Source organism: Haplochromis burtoni, unplaced genomic scaffold, assembly GCF_018398535.1.
Source record: "Haplochromis burtoni strain Fernald_Lab_line unplaced genomic scaffold, NCSU_Asbu1 Contig_2, whole genome shotgun sequence".
In the NCBI taxonomy this organism is placed as follows: Eukaryota; Metazoa; Chordata; class Actinopteri; order Cichliformes; family Cichlidae; genus Haplochromis; species Haplochromis burtoni.
Genome location: NW_024582363.1, coordinates 2,755,339 through 2,774,941, shown reverse-complemented (window position 1 = coordinate 2,774,941; position 19,603 = coordinate 2,755,339). Strand labels below are relative to the sequence as shown.

The 19,603-nt window shown below is 36.9% G+C and overlaps 1 protein-coding gene across 2 annotated transcripts; it reads left to right on the top strand.

Moving 5' to 3' along the window:
- Window positions 1-1,034: 1,034 nt before the first annotated feature.
- LOC102309766 (semaphorin-7A) lies at window positions 1,035-18,274 on the top strand. Of its 2 annotated transcripts, none has more exons than XM_042218171.1 (14): window positions 1,035-1,869; window positions 4,122-4,249; window positions 4,364-4,402; window positions 4,503-4,601; window positions 4,895-4,982; window positions 5,247-5,354; window positions 5,453-5,592; window positions 5,695-5,873; window positions 6,397-6,502; window positions 6,925-7,120; window positions 7,898-8,013; window positions 8,240-8,385; window positions 12,569-12,624; window positions 17,433-18,274. In XM_042218171.1, the coding sequence occupies exons 1-14, from the start codon at window positions 1,773-1,775 to the stop codon at window positions 17,801-17,803; spliced, it is 1,869 nt and encodes a 622-aa protein (XP_042074105.1). In that variant the 5' UTR covers window positions 1,035-1,772; the 3' UTR covers window positions 17,804-18,274. The 2 variants fall into 2 exon arrangements, with proteins under 2 accessions (XP_042074105.1, XP_005913089.1); XM_005913027.3 differs by lacking the exon at window positions 17,433-18,274 and adding an exon at window positions 14,866-15,707 and having other exon boundaries at window positions 1,039-1,869.
- Window positions 18,275-19,603: the final 1,329 nt, after the last annotated feature.

Genomic DNA, 19,603 nt, shown 5'->3' with positions numbered 1-19,603 from the left:
CCCAGTGCTATCCTCTATGCTGTTGCACGCTGGGGGAGCAGGTTGAAGGTTGCGGATGCCAACAGACTAAATAAACTGATCCGCAAGGCCAGTAATGTTGTGGGGATGCACGTTCAGTGAGAGATTGAGATGACCAAAAAGCACCACTGAACGACACAGGAAATCATTCCTGCCCGTGGCCATCCCTGTACAACTCCTCTATCTAATACACTGTAAACACTGCAATAGTTACATCCTTTTTGCACACGCTCTTTTCTACTCAGTAATGTTGCTGTGAATATTCTTGATATTAATTCATAATTACCTCAGTAAATCATTGATATTTATTATTGAGTGATTTGTCTATATTGTGCAATTTCTTACATTTGTAAATCTGTAACATATTGTATTGTTAAATAGCCTCGTCTGTTTCTGTTACTGTATTGGAGCAACTGTAACCCACGTAATTTCCCGAGGGATTAATAAAGTATGCTGATTCTGATAACAGAATATTACTTTAACACTAGTTAATGAAAAAATATGTTTCATGTAGTGAAGTTGGATTTGCTATACATATAATATTTGAGCATAGCCACCACGATAGGAAACTTTCCTATCAGTCACTCATCAGTTACTGAGGTCTGTAAGAAGTCCATCACCTTGATGTTCTCAAGCAGAACATTGCAAAAGAGGGACAGATCAGACTGAAAAACCAAGGAGACCTGACCATCACAAGAAGGTCCCCGCGTCATCGTCTTTTTGGACTAACTGAGGCCATAAGCAAGCAATGCGAAAAAAAACAGTTGTTTAAGGCATTTCCACTTTGCATTCAGTCTAATCAGACTGGCTTTCCAATATGGTAACGCATTCCTTACTTCACTACTTATTTACCCCTTCACTAAGAGGTGGCGGAGTCCACTACAAGTTTCCTACCTGCACCTGTGCTCATAAAAGGAAAAACCCAGCCCCGCCTACCAGGGGCGGTTCCCAGACCCAGGTCTCACCTGTCACATTCATGCATCCTTTTGTTAAGATTTCACTTTAATGTTTATCAGTCATCACATGTGCATTCTCAGACTTTAGTATTTTCACGTTTTACAGCCTGACTATTTATTTTAAGTTCGAAGCTCACTCTTAGAAACATCAAATTCACTCTTGACATACATAAACACACAAAAAAAGAGTAAAAAACTAACATCGTTATCTTTTTGACCGCACCCACCCAGATAGTACAGGACCCATCCGTGCCTCGTTCCATCTCGCTCCTTCCCCAAAAAAACTGGAGTCTAGCTTGACACAAGTCCCAAAATGGATATGGCTGGAAAAGCAAATACGGATACGGTGTGTTTACTTTTCTCATTCATACTAACTGCGACGCGGAAATTAATCTCAGTAGCTACATCACGCAAAAGAGTGTCTCCAGGAAGAGCTGGACTATACAAAGGAGAAAGGTGGACTCTTCAAACATTTCCTCTTTTGTTTAATTTTTTAAAGATGGTCACATTTTCTGCTCTTCCCTGTTTACGTGCTTAGAAAAGGGTACGACTTGTTGTGACTTTGCGCCCTCTCGAAACGTCATGAGACCATAAAATGTAGCCGTAGGCGTGATATAAAAATAAAAATTATTACGTGGCTTTCTCGTATATGGGCGGTGCAGCTGTGTAGTACCTCTAGACCTGAAAACATTTCTCTTTCAATGCTATTTTCTATCGCGATCAAGAACAAGTAATTGGGAAAATAATTTTCTGAACTATTGGATCCATCTTATAATATCGTGCCTGAAGATCTGGAAGATGAGGTTCTCATTAGTGGCATGTCTATTTTTTTTACACATCTGTTGTCTGGCTGTGGGAAACGATCGTTCCCCGAGGATGATATTCACAGAGAAAGGTAGGAAATGGGGTTTTTTTTCTCTTTTTAACTAAGATAAAAAAAAAATAGTGTAAACATGAGTCATAAAACCCAAAATCGGGAAAATCTTCTCAATCATGTTAAGTGACTTCCTGGCATACTTTACGTCTATTAAAGTCTATAGTCTATGACTATAATCAATATGAATCATTGTGATTCAGGACAAAAACACGACGTATTCCTTTCAAAAGTACAGTAGGTATTATTCAATCCCGTTAAAGTGTGTGTCCACCATACATATGGCTCAGAAGATCATCATTGCCTAATAATCTCTGACGCTATATAGAATAAAATGCACATAAATGTATATTTTTACATTATTGGGGGGCTACATAAGCAATCACTTGATGACAGCGCCCCCAGCAATGTCTCTGTTTTATGAGAATAGTTTGCACTTTTGGGATGTTTCAGGTAAAGTGTGTTTTAAGTCTCCAACACTGATACTTGTCATGAAATATCTTCATGTTCGTCTCTCCAGCTGTTGCAACAAAAGTCTTATTTATTAATGAGAAGGCACACTGTTAACATAACATTAGAATACAATGTCAGAATATTATGCTAAAACTGCGTTATTATTACTACCTTTGCTAAAGTTATATTTAGGGACGCTATGATGAAATTTAGGGGGTGGTTGTGCACCCCTAAAAAAGGGTCTACACGTGGCTTTGGATGGACAGACGTTAAGTTTCCTGGTTTTTTCAGAAAGACTCCTACGCTGTTCAGTTTTAGGCCCCCTGTTCTTTAGTTTTTTCTTCTGTACTTGCAAATAACACCTGGAATGCTATGTTAACATGTAAAGAGAATCTTTACACAGATGTTTTAGGCTCTTCTGAGTCAAACTTGAGGAATGTCTGGCTGTTTTTGAACAGCTGCAGACATCATTGTATACCACGAAGTTGCTCAATCGTGGTAAGAAAGCCAAAGCCATGTTGATACATTTCCTTCTTATCTATGTAAGTTGCTATCACTTATGTGCAGCTGCTTGGGTGCCTAAATTCTACAACTTGCTCGGACATTAAAGTCTTATTTGCTTCCTGTTTATGGGACAAGTGTGTTAGAGCCCAAAGCACTTATAAAGAATTCTGTAGCTGCAGAGTGCAAATTGTGTTACTAAGCTGGACTTTGATAATGTTCTTTGTTTGTTCTAATTTCCTATATTTATGTGTTGTTGCTTTAATTTATATTTTCATAACATTGTTTCCTGGTCAAGTGTCCCATGAAATAAAGAGTTGCATCCATTTAAAGAAATGTTTACAAGGTTCTATGTACAAAGGAAGGCATGTAAAAGAATAAAGACGTTAGGGTTTCAATTAGTGGAAGTTTAATTATTGACTTTTTCACCACGTTTTGACACTTACACTGAATTCCATTTAGCTTCTCCAGTTTCAGGGGTTTGATAGAGTTCATACTGGGTTTAGCTAATTAATATATTATATAATATTAACATTTATATCATTTTATTTCGTATCAGAATCAGAATCGTGTTTATTGGCCAAGTATATGTGCAGACACATACAGGGAATTTGGTTCCGGTAGAACCATGGTATGAGACCATTGCTCTTTTGATTACATTTTTCAGAAAGCCTCGTCATTGCTGCAGTTAGAAGAAGTAATTTAGCTTATAAAGCACACTGACTTTCTCAGTAAAAGTGTGCAAACCAAAAAATTGCTTCACTCAGTTGATTAACATCAGGTCAACGCCCTGTACTTTCAGTAAGCACTAACATCTGCTGATGTGTACTTTTCTTCTCAGATTACAAAAGTAATAGTTTGAAACAAAAAGAAAACCTTCACCTTTAAACACAGAATAAACTTAATATTTATAACTAAAAGCTTATATTAGCAAGTTTATTACAGTAAAAACCTAAAACTCTCACATTCTGATTTCTGTAATGTGGGTGAGGGCGTAACAAAGTAACAAAAATGGATCCCCAAAGGGTTTAGGATTCATTCTCAGGATGACGGGAAAAAAATAATTAAAAACAAAAAATATATGACTTTAGTGGCAGCACTATACTACATAAATGGGTTAACTGTTGAGCCTCATTGTGGTACATGCTATAGATATTGGGAGATGTTCCAGGCAGGACCAGACGGACTGAGAACAGGTTATTCATGTATAAACATGTGTACAGTAACATTTTGTCCTTGTGCTGTGCTTGGCAATTTTACATCATTGGCTGTGTTTATCCTTTAATATATGTTTGTTTGTTTTTTATTCTTAATTCTAGAAGCTGCAATGAATAGGTTAGATCTTCCTGATGATCCACCGGTGCGGATTCTTCTAGAAGAGCAGCCGGACACTGTCTTAGCTGTTGGAAAAACATACCTGAATACCTACATTAAAAACCAGAAAAAGGTAGAACATAGCTGTATAATCACACTAAATTAATGTATTGAATGCTCTGGAATAAATGGATCTTCATATTAATATCATGGGAAAGTAATAGTCATGCATTATGTATTTCCACAGAATCAAAGACGTATGCGGTTGGAGAATTGCAACAGTGAGGTAAGTAAGCAGTGAACAGATAAACAGAGCAAAATTAAGTAGTTTGTTAAATTGTATTGTTTGAACACTCAAAAAATCTAACAACAATCTTGTTATTTAGGATTGCAGCTATAACATCACTTTGGCCCACCTTATGGAAGATGCTAACCAGTTGTTTGTGTGTGGAACCACTGACGATGAAACAGTTTGCTGTAACTTGGTAGGTCACTACTGTGACAGAGAACTGATATAATACTGGAAACTGGTAGTTGTGTTGTTTCTGCTCAGGGTTGATACTAAGCGAAGCTACTTCTACTTTGGTTTAATTGAAACAGCCCTCTTCTGCAAACAAAGCAAATACATCACAGCACTTCCTGTTTAGCCATATTTGTTTTTGCTTTATAATTTTTTTGAACTATCTGTTAGATACAGGGTGTTGGCTATACATGTTTATCATCTGTGATGTACATTAGTTGGGATACATTAAGATAAACTGTTCTTTCTTTTTAATAGAATTTGGCAGAGCAGTCACCGATATGCAAGGATATAAAAGATATAAGCTCGTTTAACATAAATGAGGGTGACCTGTCGGCCCTTGCAGGTGAGTTTTTTACACACAAGATGCTTTTGAATAAATCTGCTGATGAATCCCTCCTTCCTCATTCACCTTTTTCTATGAGTCTGTAATTTTTATCCTTCTTGTGTGTTTACAGAAAGTCTGTACTTTTGTCAAAACTACTAACATCTTTTATTTAAATCAGTCCCTTTTAAAGATTGCTTCTTCTCCCTATTACTATAATATTGAACTAGTTTCTCCCTGTTTGTACATCCCTATAAAACCTCAATTTGCCACTGTTTGTTCCAGAATCTGAACAAAGTACAGATCTCTACATAACACACTCTGGATCTGATGAATCTGTTGGCATTCACAAATTTGGTAAAGCAAGAGTGCAGCCAAAGAACCACAATAAAGGTATTTTCATAAAGTTAGAGCCACAGAGACCTTATTTAGTGAAATCACATCACTATAAATGTTTGGAGACAAATAAATATTTCTCTTTCAATGTTTAGAGCAGCATTATGTAGGATTGGTGCTCAGCAAACGCGAGGATCCCTCCCAGAACAGAGTTTATGGCTTCTATAAGGAGAAAACCGAAGACACTGGACTGTTCAGTGAAATGTGGCTCCCCTTTGTGACCCAGGTTTGCATGGTAAGACCAAAATAGTTAGAAAATTTGTTTTAAGTGCCACCAACAATAAAAAAGAAATAAATAAACATAAATACATAATGATTGACTGTCCATTGCTTCTAGACAGATGTTGGTGGTCCTAAGAACAACTTGCAGTTTACTTGGACATCCCAGATGAATGCCAGGCTCTTCTGTGGAGATCAGGAGAGAAAACAGCATTTCTCTGAGCTGGTGGATGTTTCCACTGTGGATGCAGATCGATGGCAGGATACAAAGATCTATGCACTCTTTAGAAATGAATGGTAGGACTATTATCATTGATTTTGATGCTTCTACTCTATCATAGTTAATATATGTCATTATTATGGTAATATTATTCACATTTCTACATTTGATTTAACATGAAATAATAGTTATAATACAGTTATTGTCTGTTTTTATGACTCAGTGTTTGTGTAACTGAGTCATGTGCTGTTTTATTTTTCAAAATATGATCATGACTGGTTTAACATCACATGGATGTTAAACCAGTAACCAAAGGTTTAAACCAGAATGATTTGGCTGCTTGATTTGGAATTTTTACACAGAAGTAAAACACAGGAACTTGGGAAAATTGTAATAGAAAAAAATGCCACCCTCATAGTGCTTTTATGATTTAACTTAGATTTATTTGGTCAGGTGACACTTTATGTCCTCTGTAGTTTTAAGCCATGTTCTGTTTATTTTTCCCCTTTTTTCAGTCTGTATGGTCAGCTGTTTTTGTTTTTCCAGCCATTGTGCTTTAAATGTGTCAGACAAACCTGCTGACTATGTGTCGCCCTGCAGGGGGATGAGTGCTGTCTGTGTCTACACGATTGAAGACATCAACAAAATCTTCGAAAACTCTCCTTTCAATGGCTACACAAAAGACCAAATGGACAGACCAAGGACGGTATGAGACATTTAAACTGGTCTGAAGAGAAAAGTGTAACAAACAGTGCCACTACACAAAGATTCATGTATTTTATGGCTGATATCTTTCAAACCAACTGCGTAATTATACTTAAAAGCACAAAGTGGCCTGATCTTTTTAGCTATATCTTTTGGTAAACACAGGCCTCATTAAATTGCCAAATAAATCGAGTGTATTAAACTTGTTTGAAACAAGTAACTTGGAAATTAGAGACATGATTTTCTCCTAATTCACTGATCCTATAACAGCTTTTGAATTTTAAATGGTTACTCCGACGGCATTATCAGAGTAAAGTTTTCATATGCAGCAAGAGAAAACAAAAGGCTTGACATCTTCAAGGGGTAAATGGGGCCACACGTGGTATGAAGCTCTATTAAATAGAGCACTTTTTTCTTCTTCAGTGCGCTCCTGATAGCTCCAAGCTTCCAGTGGACACCCTGAAGAAGATTGAAAAGACTTCAGAGATGGAGCAGTTGGTTCATCCTGTCGGCAACCCTGGCCTTCTTTTCTTTAACCATCACAACTATACCCACATCCAAGTTGACAGTAAACCAAACAGCAGAAGTAGTAATCAGAACGTCATCTTCCTATCTTTAAGTGAGTAAAAAAAAAATCGAAATGATAAAATACTAAATGTTAAGAAGAATGTTCTGTGTGTTTGTCTACAGTGGAAGGTGAGTAGAAACAGGACATAATATTAAAGTAGTCATTACTAGTATATGTCTAGTAAAATAAGGCACACATCGGAACAGACTGAGTGGGACTGGGTTGTAATGAAGAGGAATTATTTACTAAAGGGCAAACGTAGGTGGGTGGTGTAACCTGCAAAACCAGAAACCGAAAGTTTCCTGTATGATCACACCTGCTGGGGTCTCCACACAAAGGTGACAAGTAGGTCAGGTGACAGGTGTGGCACAATCTGAATGTAACATAACACTCCCAGATATAAACTTCTTCTTTTTCCTTTTTTTTCCTTTTTTATGTTGACATAACAGGCTTTTTGTCACAGTACTCGGTCGTGTGACCCAGTGTTTGAGTTTTAGGTATTTTTTGTATTCATTTTCAATCTAGTTAAATTCTAGGTTGCTGTTCAGACCTTATTTCTTAGTTATTTCTGTCATCTCCGCCTGTAATCAGTCTCCCTGGTTCCTGCGTCTACTTGTGATGTGTGTGGTGCTGAGATCACAGTTAGTCACTGGTTGACAAATTTATTTGATGAGTTTATACAGGTTCTGAAGACAAAATGTAGTATCATATAAGGTAACAGATCCAGAGAGTGAGTGGGATGGCAGAGGTGGGTTAGAGTGGTTAGACAGTTTTTAACTGTTAGTCATTTCCTCCCTCACCCCTCACCCCCATTGTGTCTTTCCACAGATAATGGAGGGATTCATAAGGTGCTGCAGAATGAAAGTCACACCTTTGTAATTGCTGAGTATCAACCATTCAAACAAAAAGCACACGTTCTCAGCATCATCCTTCAGTCTACCTTTGTGAGTAACAATGATCACTGTGTAACCAATGTCCCAATCAAACCACAAAGATTACTCATATGGAATAAATGGTTTTTGTGGACGAAAGGGGAAAAATTAACAATTTTATCTCCTAAAGAATCTACTGTAGCATCTAATCAATAACTTTGAAATCATTTCAATCTTTTTTTCCAATGAATTTTATGAAAAAGCCCAGTACATTAAGAAAACCTGTCCATCATTACAGAAAAAGCTGTATGTGAATGATGGAAGTCAACTGGTCCAACTTGATGTAGCAGACTGTTCCCAGTATGGAGATACCTGCCAGGACTGTATGTTATCCAGAGATCCTTACTGTGGCTGGGATGGCACCCAGTGCATACGTGACACAAAGTAAGACCTCAGAGCTTTATGGAACTCGTATCTATAAAATATGAAGAATAGTTCTTCACAGCCAACAATTGCATTAAATGTTTCCAACAGTAAATTAAAATAAGTGTTTACCTTATTTGAGGTAAGTCATACAAGCGAACAACAAGTCAGCTTCACAGTTGTGTTGAATGCTTTTCCTTCCCTAAACAGAAATATGAAATATGTTCATTTTTTATATTCCTGTTTAGTCACCTTAATTTTCTTTACCTATGCTGGTATGTTTCTTTGCCCATTACTACTGCTGCTGATGGTCAACAGTCAAAAGGCAATGAAAGCAGAATCAGGACTGTTTATTAATACCAAGTAACGAGTAAAGTAAGGGATTACTATTGCAAAATCGGTAATTAGATTACCGTTACTTTCCCGTAGGAACGCTGCGTTACTGCGTTACTAAAACCGTGATTTTTTTGCGAGAATGTCTCATGACAGTGACGTAAGCGAGTGCGCCGTTGGTGACAACAGCTGTGTGCAGATCAACAGTGGATCATATATCGATTGTGGGAGAGAGTATGAGCGTGCAGCGTTTAAAGCGTGGAAGTACTGACCTTACTTTGAGTTTGATTCCATAAAAAGTGACAAAAACATTAGCGTCCGTTGTGCGTGGGAAGAAAATTTTTTACAGCGAAAAAACCCCCTAAACTTCCAAGCAAGCACCGAGTGTGCAACGACGTAATGGGAAACTCACAGAGAAACTCGTGGATTCTTCAACTGACCGCGGCACACCTGCACCAGAGTAAACCTCCGCCTATCCCCAGTCCTGCTTTACAGGTGAAATTAGAGCAACCGTTATAGATAGATATAAATAGAGCACAGGACCACTAAGTCTTTGACTTTATTTATTTTCTGCTGTGTTTTACTTGCATCTATTTGAAAGACTGAGTGTAAACACAAAAAATATTTTATTTTATGTGCTGGAATGTGCAGAAAATAGCTTTAAATGTTAAACTAATTTATTCAAGTCAGAGAATGTTACATATAATTAAATTTTTGCTTGATGCATAAAGTTAAAAGATTAAAACTGATAAAACAAGTTTAAAAAAAGAGACTTTTCCATTTGACCATGTAAAAACATGGTCATATTTATACAAACATTACTCCGTAGTATTTAAACACTCATTAGTGTACCTTTTGAATCATACACAGGTTTGATTCAGATACAAAGTCGTGCTCGCACGCCCCGAAGAGTATAAATGATTATGCAACATCATTAGTGTACTTTTTGCCTTGTGCCACCTGACAAAACTCGACAGATGAGTCACTGCAAACTTAATCCAGGATGAAGCAACACTCGGGAATTACAATGTCCCGTAAATCATGTTGTCACAATATTTCAGCACATATTGACACTTGGAGCCGTTTGTGAATTTGTCCTACTGTAGCTCTACTGCTTTATGAAAGGCTAGTGTTCTGTGTAACGATCAGGTATCAGCCAACAGGTGACTTTTGTTCAACTGAGAAAATGTTAACATAAATAACCAAGAAAATCATGAGTATATTTTGTATATTACTCATAGATTAAAGAGCACATATACCAAAACAAGATAATGTGCATTAAATTGAGCAAATTTAATTTACATAGTGCCAGTTCACAAAAGAGAGTGATCTCAATGCATTTTATGTTGTATAGTCTTAGATACTACTAGAGTTAGAGATAGTATAGAGAAACATAGAAGAACAACAAAGAATGTCTAAGGAACTTGGAAAGAAAAGTGTCTGGAATTTCTTGAAGACGTTTCACCTCTCATCTGAGAAGCTTCTTCAGTTCTAGGGTCAAATGGTGGAGAGTCACAGATTTAAGCCCTGTGGGAGTGTCCCCCAAAGAGGGACAAAAGGACCCCCTATAGATCCTCTACCTAATCACATGAGCCAATGTGCGAAAACGGGTGTGGGTCACAATCAGCCAAGGTTTCGGGTGAGCTCATTGTGAAACCTAGCCCCACCCTATCATGTGATTTCCTGAGGTCAGATGGCCCAGGATGTGAGTGGGCGTTAAGGCGTCTGGGAAGGGAACTCAAAACTGGATTATAGATGGCAGACAGTTGGTGTCGTAAACCACCGCCTCTGTTCAAAGATGGCTGTCCACAGTGGACATAGATGGCTTCTTTCACTTCTCTTTAAATCTGGGGCTCTCCACCATTTGACCCTAGAACTGAAGAAGCTTCTCGGATGAGAGGTGAAACATCTTCAAGCTTTGTAAAGAAGTCCAGATGCTTTTCTTTCCAAGCTCCTTAGACTACAATGACCTGGATGACTGAGAACCTTCACAGACAACAACAAAGAATATAACAGCCAACTCCAAGCAGTTTAATTGGACCAGTAACCAAAAATCAGTTATATGCAGCCATGTGTCAAGACATTTTGCTTTAGTCGAGTACAGGATATTGTGTCACATGTATGCAATAAGAATTTTGGCAACTAAACAGTACCTGAGCTCTAAGAATATGCCAGTTTCCATGTCTACAGTGTGCATGTGTCTACCTTAGTATGAGTAACGCATATTTCATTGGTGGGTGATTGCAAGATTCCCTCCAGATGCCTGCAGGCCCTCCAGTCTGTTGTAACTTTCCAGACTTGTCTGTGCACACACTGGCAGACTCAGACTGAAAAAAGCAAGAATATTTCCCTGCACACCTTGCAAGGACTGAATACCTGGATTCAGATGGATATCTATATTAGTTCATGACATTTTCTTGAACATCAAGACAGCGTGCACTAATTTCCCCTTTTTTTTCTCCAACTTGATTAAGATGCATTTGTGACGATATGATGCAAAATGTCACGTTTTTCCCTGTTTTGCAATGTTAGTCCTTCCAAAAATTCCTGGATCCAAGCCTCATTCTAGTCATGCATTTTTCATGCAAATCAGTCCGCAGATGAACTAATAACATTGTCACATTGATCGGGGTAACAAATCCTTTTCTCTGTGGTCCACAGCCCTGCCCATCCATGAGCGTAATCCTGATCATTTGCATGGCTCAATGAAAGTAATGCTATTGTTAATCTTATTATTAAGCACAGCAATTCAGAAATGGCACTATGTTTGTACACTTAGAAATGCGTTGCTGTAAAAAAATGTGTGATTTTGTTTTTCACATTCAGCAGCTGTTATCTTTCAGGAAATGCGGGTTTAAAAAAGCATACTGCGCAAACTATCAAGGAAATTACGTTTTTCAACATAAGTCTGATAATGACACGAGAATTTTTTTCATTCTAAAGAGATGTGTTCACTTAAACTTTCCCAACATTTTTCTTCTCACATGGCAATTTGTTAATTTCTGTAAATACCTTTATAGGAACTATATTGAACTATATCAATGCACTGGTATTTTCATTCTCACTTTGTGATTCTAGTTTTGTTCCACAGAAATTTGACTTGAAGATGAAATTTACCTCTTAAAAGGGAAGGCACCTTTAACTGTAAATGGGAACATTTACACAACATTATAGTGAAAAGAGAACAGGGTCTTGTGAGGTAAAATTAGTGCTACTCAAACCTCAACCAACAAACTTACAAACACAACCACACTGCATGCAAAAGTACAGCTGGGTTTTTGCAGCTCCACACATGCAGATGATTTTTTCGTTTTATGTGGGAGATTACTAACCGCTAAGGATCTTTTTCTCTGATAAAATGTTGTCAAGGTTCACTTCATATTAATCCTCCACTTATGAAAAGATCAGGCTAAGTTGCCCACAGATGGGGAGAAATCCCTTTTTCTTGACAGTTAAGAGGGATAACAAATTTCAGAATATTAGTAATAGTAAAACTCCTAAAAACTCCAAACCATGTAGATGTGGAAGCTCTCTTGGAGCACATTTATGAGTGGGGACAGTACTATATGTTGTAATGTTACAGTTATTGAATCATTCCACTTTTTTTCTTTTGATCTGTTTAGATTTCCTTTTGCTTCGATATCCCAGCACATTCAAAGAGTGTTGTGTGAATGAAAAATACTAAAGTTGGTATTGACTATCTTACAACACTACCAAAAATTATTTTCTAATCAAAGATGTTTTAGTTAGAAAACAATATACACAGATCAAAACTTTCCACTGGTTCCAGTAACATGTTAATTTTTTTAAATCGATTGTTAAGCATAATCATTCCATACGGCCTAATTTACTCATACATTATCTTTTTCAGGGGGAGCTGGCGTGATGCAGCCACTGGGGACCTTTCCATCTGTAATAAGCACAATGGTATTTAAATTCATTTCAGTTTTACTTTACTGCATAATGCCTATTCACAACAAAACTAATCTTGGGACACTTTAAGGTGAAGACCCTGCATAGCAGAGGAAAAACCCAAAGATCAAACGATAGTCTATGAACAATCATAGAAGGAATTGTTTAAATATTTTGGGGGTATTTGAATTTTATTTTCCTGTATTCCGAACACAAGAGCTATTAGATGCACCACAAAACAATACAGTGCTGTATACACTGGTAGTTGGTACTTTTTTTAGCTGAAAATTACCCAAATGTATCCTCTCCCTTTCTTATCTTTTATGATGCTAGTTCAGAATACAAAAACTAAACACAGTTTGTGAGGCCTGTTAGTGTTATCATTAACTGTCCTTTAACTGTTTATATATTTATCTGATATTTAAGAATTACACTATTGGCTTTATCATATAATATAAATGTATTATTTTTTATTAAGTAGTCTAAAAATCTAAGATTGAGTAAAAGGGCCTTTTTAGCTGTAGCCCAGGAGACTGCATGATCGTAATTTCCTACTATTTTCAGTCTTTGGTTCACTTGAATAGATTTGAATGGTTTGCCATTCAAAATAATCTTTATTTAACTTATACCAGATCATGAAGAAGCCCTTCAGTTCAGTTTCTCTTCCTCTATTATAAAACTGACTGATAAAGAAATGCCTGGTGTCATAACAGTAATTATCAAACGTACATGTAAAAAAATATTTTAAATGTGGTTAATTATTAACTAACTCGACAAACTCTCACAAAGAGCTGAGTCAATGCAGTTGAGCAGTAAAGTCTGTTGACTGGCATTAGAGGAAAAATGGCTAAAATGTGGATTGTTTAAATGCAGAATGGACAGCATGAAAGAAAAATAAGGATTTTTTTAATCTTATATTGGTGTGAATTGTATAAAGCTACTTTAGCAGAGTCAAAACAAGAGCAAAATAAGTGAATGGAAAAAAAATCACAATACACTTATACATAAATCAATTATAGGTAGGAAACTGATCTCTTAAAAAGTTAGAAAAGTCTTTGCAAAATATACTGTGTAGATGCATGAGCATATGCAAGAGCTTAAAGACCCCGCTCTCGCTTCCTCTGTGGTTTCCGTTAGTAAACCATGGCGCTGTTTCCTCATATACAAAGCAAAAACAAAAAAAATCAACAGCAGTAACACAAGTAACACAAGCTCTGTCTATACACTAATCAAACAATTCAAAAACGGCAAAATGTATGTTAAAAGGATAAATGAATAAACTCACAGCACATTTTTGAGTAACATATTTCAGAAAACCTACACAAGTAATGTAACACACAAATTTTCCAGCAAATTGATGCAAACCGCAAATTCAAGACAGGACCAGAAACCAGTTACCACCAGGCAATAAGACTCATTTGAATAGCTTGGTAGGTGAGAGTGTGCACATTGTATTCCTCCATATGCAAGGGGGATTCAAACGCACAGCAGACAGCATAACTTTTATTCATCATAGTTTAGCTTCCTGTCTCGCCAAATAGGTCACACGTTAAGGGGAACAAAAACTAGATTTGTTTCTTCTTATAGCTGTGCATCTGTATGCCACACACTTCTGCAATGATACTCATCATTGGTGCCATCTGTGGTCAAATGTGCTTCAGTTTTAATCTTATCAACATCTTAAGATCATGTTTATCTGAGTTACTAAAAAAAGTTTTTATTCCACAACTTGTGCTTTCATCATTACAAACATTTACCCTTTAAAATTTAAATAATTTACATTAATAATATCTCATAGTAATCCTTTTATGTTTATTTGCATATGATATAGTTCTTCTATTTTACCCTTATAGCTGATCAACTTCCTCTTTTAACTTGAAGGCTTTAAAAGGAGAAGTTCTCTTATGCTTTATATTCTATAATTAACAACTGAAACACTTACACACCATTAGGTAATATCTTTTGTATCTATTCTATTTGTTGAGCTGACTGCAGTGGAAAACTCAAATGCATAAATAGACACAATGTCAGTTTTACACTATGTAGACAATGATTGTTAAAATATACAACCGCATTTCCTCTGTTGTTTGCTTTAAAGCTACATTGCCCTTGGTCCTTATATGAGCATTCACCTGAGGGAAGGAAACCAGTTTGATTTAGGTTTACTACACTGCATTTGAAATCTGACTGGTTTAAAAATAAACAGACAAAACGAAAAGCAGAACTGAAGTTGTCCCTCTTCTGTTGTTTCCACAGCATCAAATTATAAAGGTGACCCAGTCCCAGTCCCACGGTACTCAAAGTATTTCCTTCAATGCCCAGTGTCATCCCGTCATGCTCAGTACAGTTGGCAGCACCATGAAAACTCTACAGCCTGTAGCTCGGGGAAAGAGCAGTGCCTTTATCTGATTGACAACATGGACAGTGAGTGCAAGGGAACTTACAAATGTATATCACAGGAGATGGGTTACAGTAAAGTCCTGGTACAGTACGAACTACAGGTGGAGAATGACGCGAAGACCCAACAGTACAAACAACTGTGGCCGAATAAGGCAGAGGGCCGAAAGACAAGCCTAGTGATCTGGGTTTGTCTAATGATGGCTCTGATTAAGAGTTTGTCCTTTTAGTTCCTCAGTGATGTAAGTTAGAGGCTGAATCTGTGATATTCTAAAATCTTAAATTTGTTACAATTACTGTTTTTTCAGTGACAGTTATTGTTTCTTTCCTTCCATTAATTAACTGCACTTCCAACATCTGTGTAAACATCTGTAACAGCTGTGGCTCATACGGGTAATGCAAGCCATTCGAGTTATTTTGTTTGGTTTTTCCAGTGCAATATCAACTCTCTGCAATATATGTCGTTTTTTTTTAAACAAATAATGACCTTATGAATTGTATGAAAATGTAAACGTTCTTTTAACTCTTTCTTCACAAATTGCTGAGAAGCCCTTATGTGTTTTGAAAAGACTGCCAGTATTTTAGAGCATTTTTATTCATGTACGTGTTGCAATATGAAACTTTCTATTTCTAATCTTTACAGTTATTGACGTGCTGTGAAAAAATATTTGGCCCCTTTCTGATTTTTTTAAGTTTTTTGTGAAAAAGTAACTGGTTCTGCCAACCTTTGCAGCAAGAACTGAAATCAAGTAATTGCAATAATTGGCAATCACATCACTGTAGAGACATTTTTGACCATTCTTTTTTGCATAATTGTTTTAAATCAGACACATTATTTTGTGGAGTGGCCTTGAGCCAATCAGAGAGGAATTTGCTAGTGTGTTTCTGATCATTCTCCTCCACACAGAAATATTTTAAATGTGGTTAATTATTAACTAACTCGACAAACTCTCACAAAGAGCTGAGTCAATGCAGTTGAGCAGTAAAGTCTGTTGACTGGCATTAGAGGAAAAATGGCTAAAATGTGGATTGTTTAAATGCAGAATGGACAGCATGAAAGAAAAATAAGGATTTTTTTAATCTTATATTGGTGTGAATTGTATAAAGCTACTTTAGCAGAGTCAAAACAAGAGCAAAATAAGTGAATGGAAAAAAAATCACAATACACTTATACATAAATCAATTATAGGTAGGAAACTGATCTCTTAAAAAGTTAGAAAAGTCTTTGCAAAATATACTGTGTAGATGCATGAGCATATGCAAGAGCTTAAAGACCCCGCTCTCGCTTCCTCTGTGGTTTCCGTTAGTAAACCATGGCGCTGTTTCCTCATATACAAAGCAAAAACAAAAAAAATCAACAGCAGTAACACAAGTAACACAAGCTCTGTCTATACACTAATCAAACAATTCAAAAACGGCAAAATGTATGTTAAAAGGATAAATGAATAAACTCACAGCACATTTTTGAGTAACATATTTCAGAAAACCTACACAAGTAATGTAACACACAAATTTTCCAGCAAATTGATGCAAACCGCAAATTCAAGACAGGACCAGAAACCAGTTACCACCAGGCAATAAGACTCATTTGAATAGCTTGGTAGGTGAGAGTGTGCACATTGTATTCCTCCATATGCAAGGGGGATTCAAACGCACAGCAGACAGCATAACTTTTATTCATCATAGTTTAGCTTCCTGTCTCGCCAAATAGGTCACACGTTAAGGGGAACAAAAACTAGATTTGTTTCTTCTTATAGCTGTGCATCTGTATGCCACACACTTCTGCAATGATACTCATCATTGGTGCCATCTGTGGTCAAATGTGCTTCAGTTTTAATCTTATCAACATCTTAAGATCATGTTTATCTGAGTTACTAAAAAAAGTTTTTATTCCACAACTTGTGCTTTCATCATTACAAACATTTACCCTTTAAAATTTAAATAATTTACATTAATAATATCTCATAGTAATCCTTTTATGTTTATTTGCATATGATATAGTTCTTCTATTTTACCCTTATAGCTGATCAACTTCCTCTTTTAACTTGAAGGCTTTAAAAGGAGAAGTTCTCTTATGCTTTATATTCTATAATTAACAACTGAAACACTTACACACCATTAGGTAATATCTTTTGTATCTATTCTATTTGTTGAGCTGACTGCAGTGGAAAACTCAAATGCATAAATAGACACAATGTCAGTTTTACACTATGTAGACAATGATTGTTAAAATATACAACCGCATTTCCTCTGTTGTTTGCTTTAAAGCTACATTGCCCTTGGTCCTTATATGAGCATTCACCTGAGGGAAGGAAACCAGTTTGATTTAGGTTTACTACACTGCATTTGAAATCTGACTGGTTTAAAAATAAACAGACAAAACGAAAAGCAGAACTGAAGTTGTCCCTCTTCTGTTGTTTCCACAGCATCAAATTATAAAGGTGACCCAGTCCCAGTCCCACGTTACTCAAAGTATTTCCTTCAATGCCCAGTGTCATCCCGTCATGCTCAGTACAGTTGGCAGCACCATGAAAACTCTACAGCCTGTAGCTCGGGGAAAGAGCAGTGCCTTTATCTGATTGACAACATGGACAGTGAGTGCAAGGGAACTTACAAATGTATATCACAGGAGATGGGTTACAGTAAAGTCCTGGTACAGTACGAACTACAGGTGGAGAATGACGCGAAGACCCAACAGTACAAACAACTGTGGCCGAATAAGGCAGAGGGCCGAAAGACAAGCCTAGTGATCTGGGTTTGTCTAATGATGGCTCTGATTAAGAGTTTGTCCTTTTAGTTCCTCAGTGATGTAAGTTAGAGGCTGAATCTGTGATATTCTAAAATCTTAAATTTGTTACAATTACTGTTTTTTCAGTGACAGTTATTGTTTCTTTCCTTCCATTAATTAACTGCACTTCCAACATCTGTGTAAACATCTGTAACAGCTGTGGCTCATACGGGTAATGCAAGCCATTCGAGTTATTTTGTTTGGTTTTTCCAGTGCAATATCAACTCTCTGCAATATATGTCATTTTTTTTTAAACAAATAATGACCTTATGAATTGTATGAAAATGTAAACGTTCTTTTAACTCTTTCTTCACAAATTGCTGAGAAGCCCTTATGTGTTTTGAAAAGACTGCCAGTATTTTAGAGCATTTTTATTCATGTACGTGTTGCAATATGAAACTTTCTATTTCTAATCTTTACAGTTATTGACGTGCTGTGAAAAAATATTTGGCCCCTTTCTGATTTTTTTAAGTTTTTTGTGAAAAAGTAACTGGTTCTGCCAACCTTTGCAGCAAGAACTGAAATCAAGTAATTGCAATAATTGGCAATCACATCACTGTAGAGACATTTTTGACCATTCTTTTTTGCATAATTGTTTTAAATCAGACACATTATTTTGTGGAGTGGCCTTGAGCCAATCAGAGAGGAATTTGCTAGTGTGTTTCTGATCATTCTCCTACTGCATAACCCAAGTGCACCTGAGCTTCTGGTTACAAATTTATGGCCTTACATTCTCCTCCAGGATCCTCTGGTAGAGATCAGAATTCATGGTTCTGTTAGTCATCCAGGTCCCCAGACAATCACACTTCCCACCACTATGTTGTTTCTCAGCTGTGTCTTTAGATTGTGGCCTGATGGGTTTCTTTTTGAGATCTGTTAGCTGCTTCTCTTTGTCAGACAGGCTCTATTTAAGTGAACCTTTATCTAAAGTTTGTTTGATGATCTGAAACATTTAAGTGTGACAAATATGGAAGTGAATACTTTTTCACAGCACTGAATGTTACATTGGTTTCCTGTAATGTGAAATTTTATCTGAATGTATGTTTCGCACTTTAAAAGATCCTGTCATGTCTGCTACCTCAAGCGTTAGAGTTCACAAGACTGAGACCCTGTGTCAGTTTTAACATTCACACATCTTTTGTTAATAGCAGCTATTGTTGAAGGCTGTTTCTGCATCAACACATTTTTTTGTCCCTCAGGTTTCAAATTGCAAATAAGTTGCTGCACTGCCAAATACTTGAGCTGACAGTACAAAGTACAAATGCCAAATTAATTTTATTAGATCTTTTGTTCTGTGACGCCTAGCAAAATACAGGAGAGAATACAGTGTGTTATTAAATTCATGCTGTGCTGCAAAATTACCAAAATACTCACTTTCTGATTTCTAATTTGGCCCAACACAGCAAGCTTTTCCACATTTAGTAATCGCAGGCCATAAATTATTTGTAGTTAATTATATATTGAGGGCGACCGTGGCTCAGGGGGTTGGGAATCGCATCTGTAACCGGAAGGTCGCCGGTTCGATCCCTGGGCTCTCTGTCCTGGTCATTGTGTCCTTGGGCAAGACACTTTACCCTACTTGCCTACTGGTGTTGGCCAGAGGGGCCGATGGCGCGATATGGCAGCCTCGCTTCTGTCAGTCTGCCCCAGGGCAGCTGTGGCTACAACTGTAGCTTGCCTCCACCAGTGTGTGAATGTGAGAGTGAATGAATAGTGGTATTGTAAAGCGCTTTGGGTGCCTTGAAAAGCGCTATATAAATCCAATCCATTATTATTTCATTTGTTTGCTTTTATTTTTTTTGTATTTAT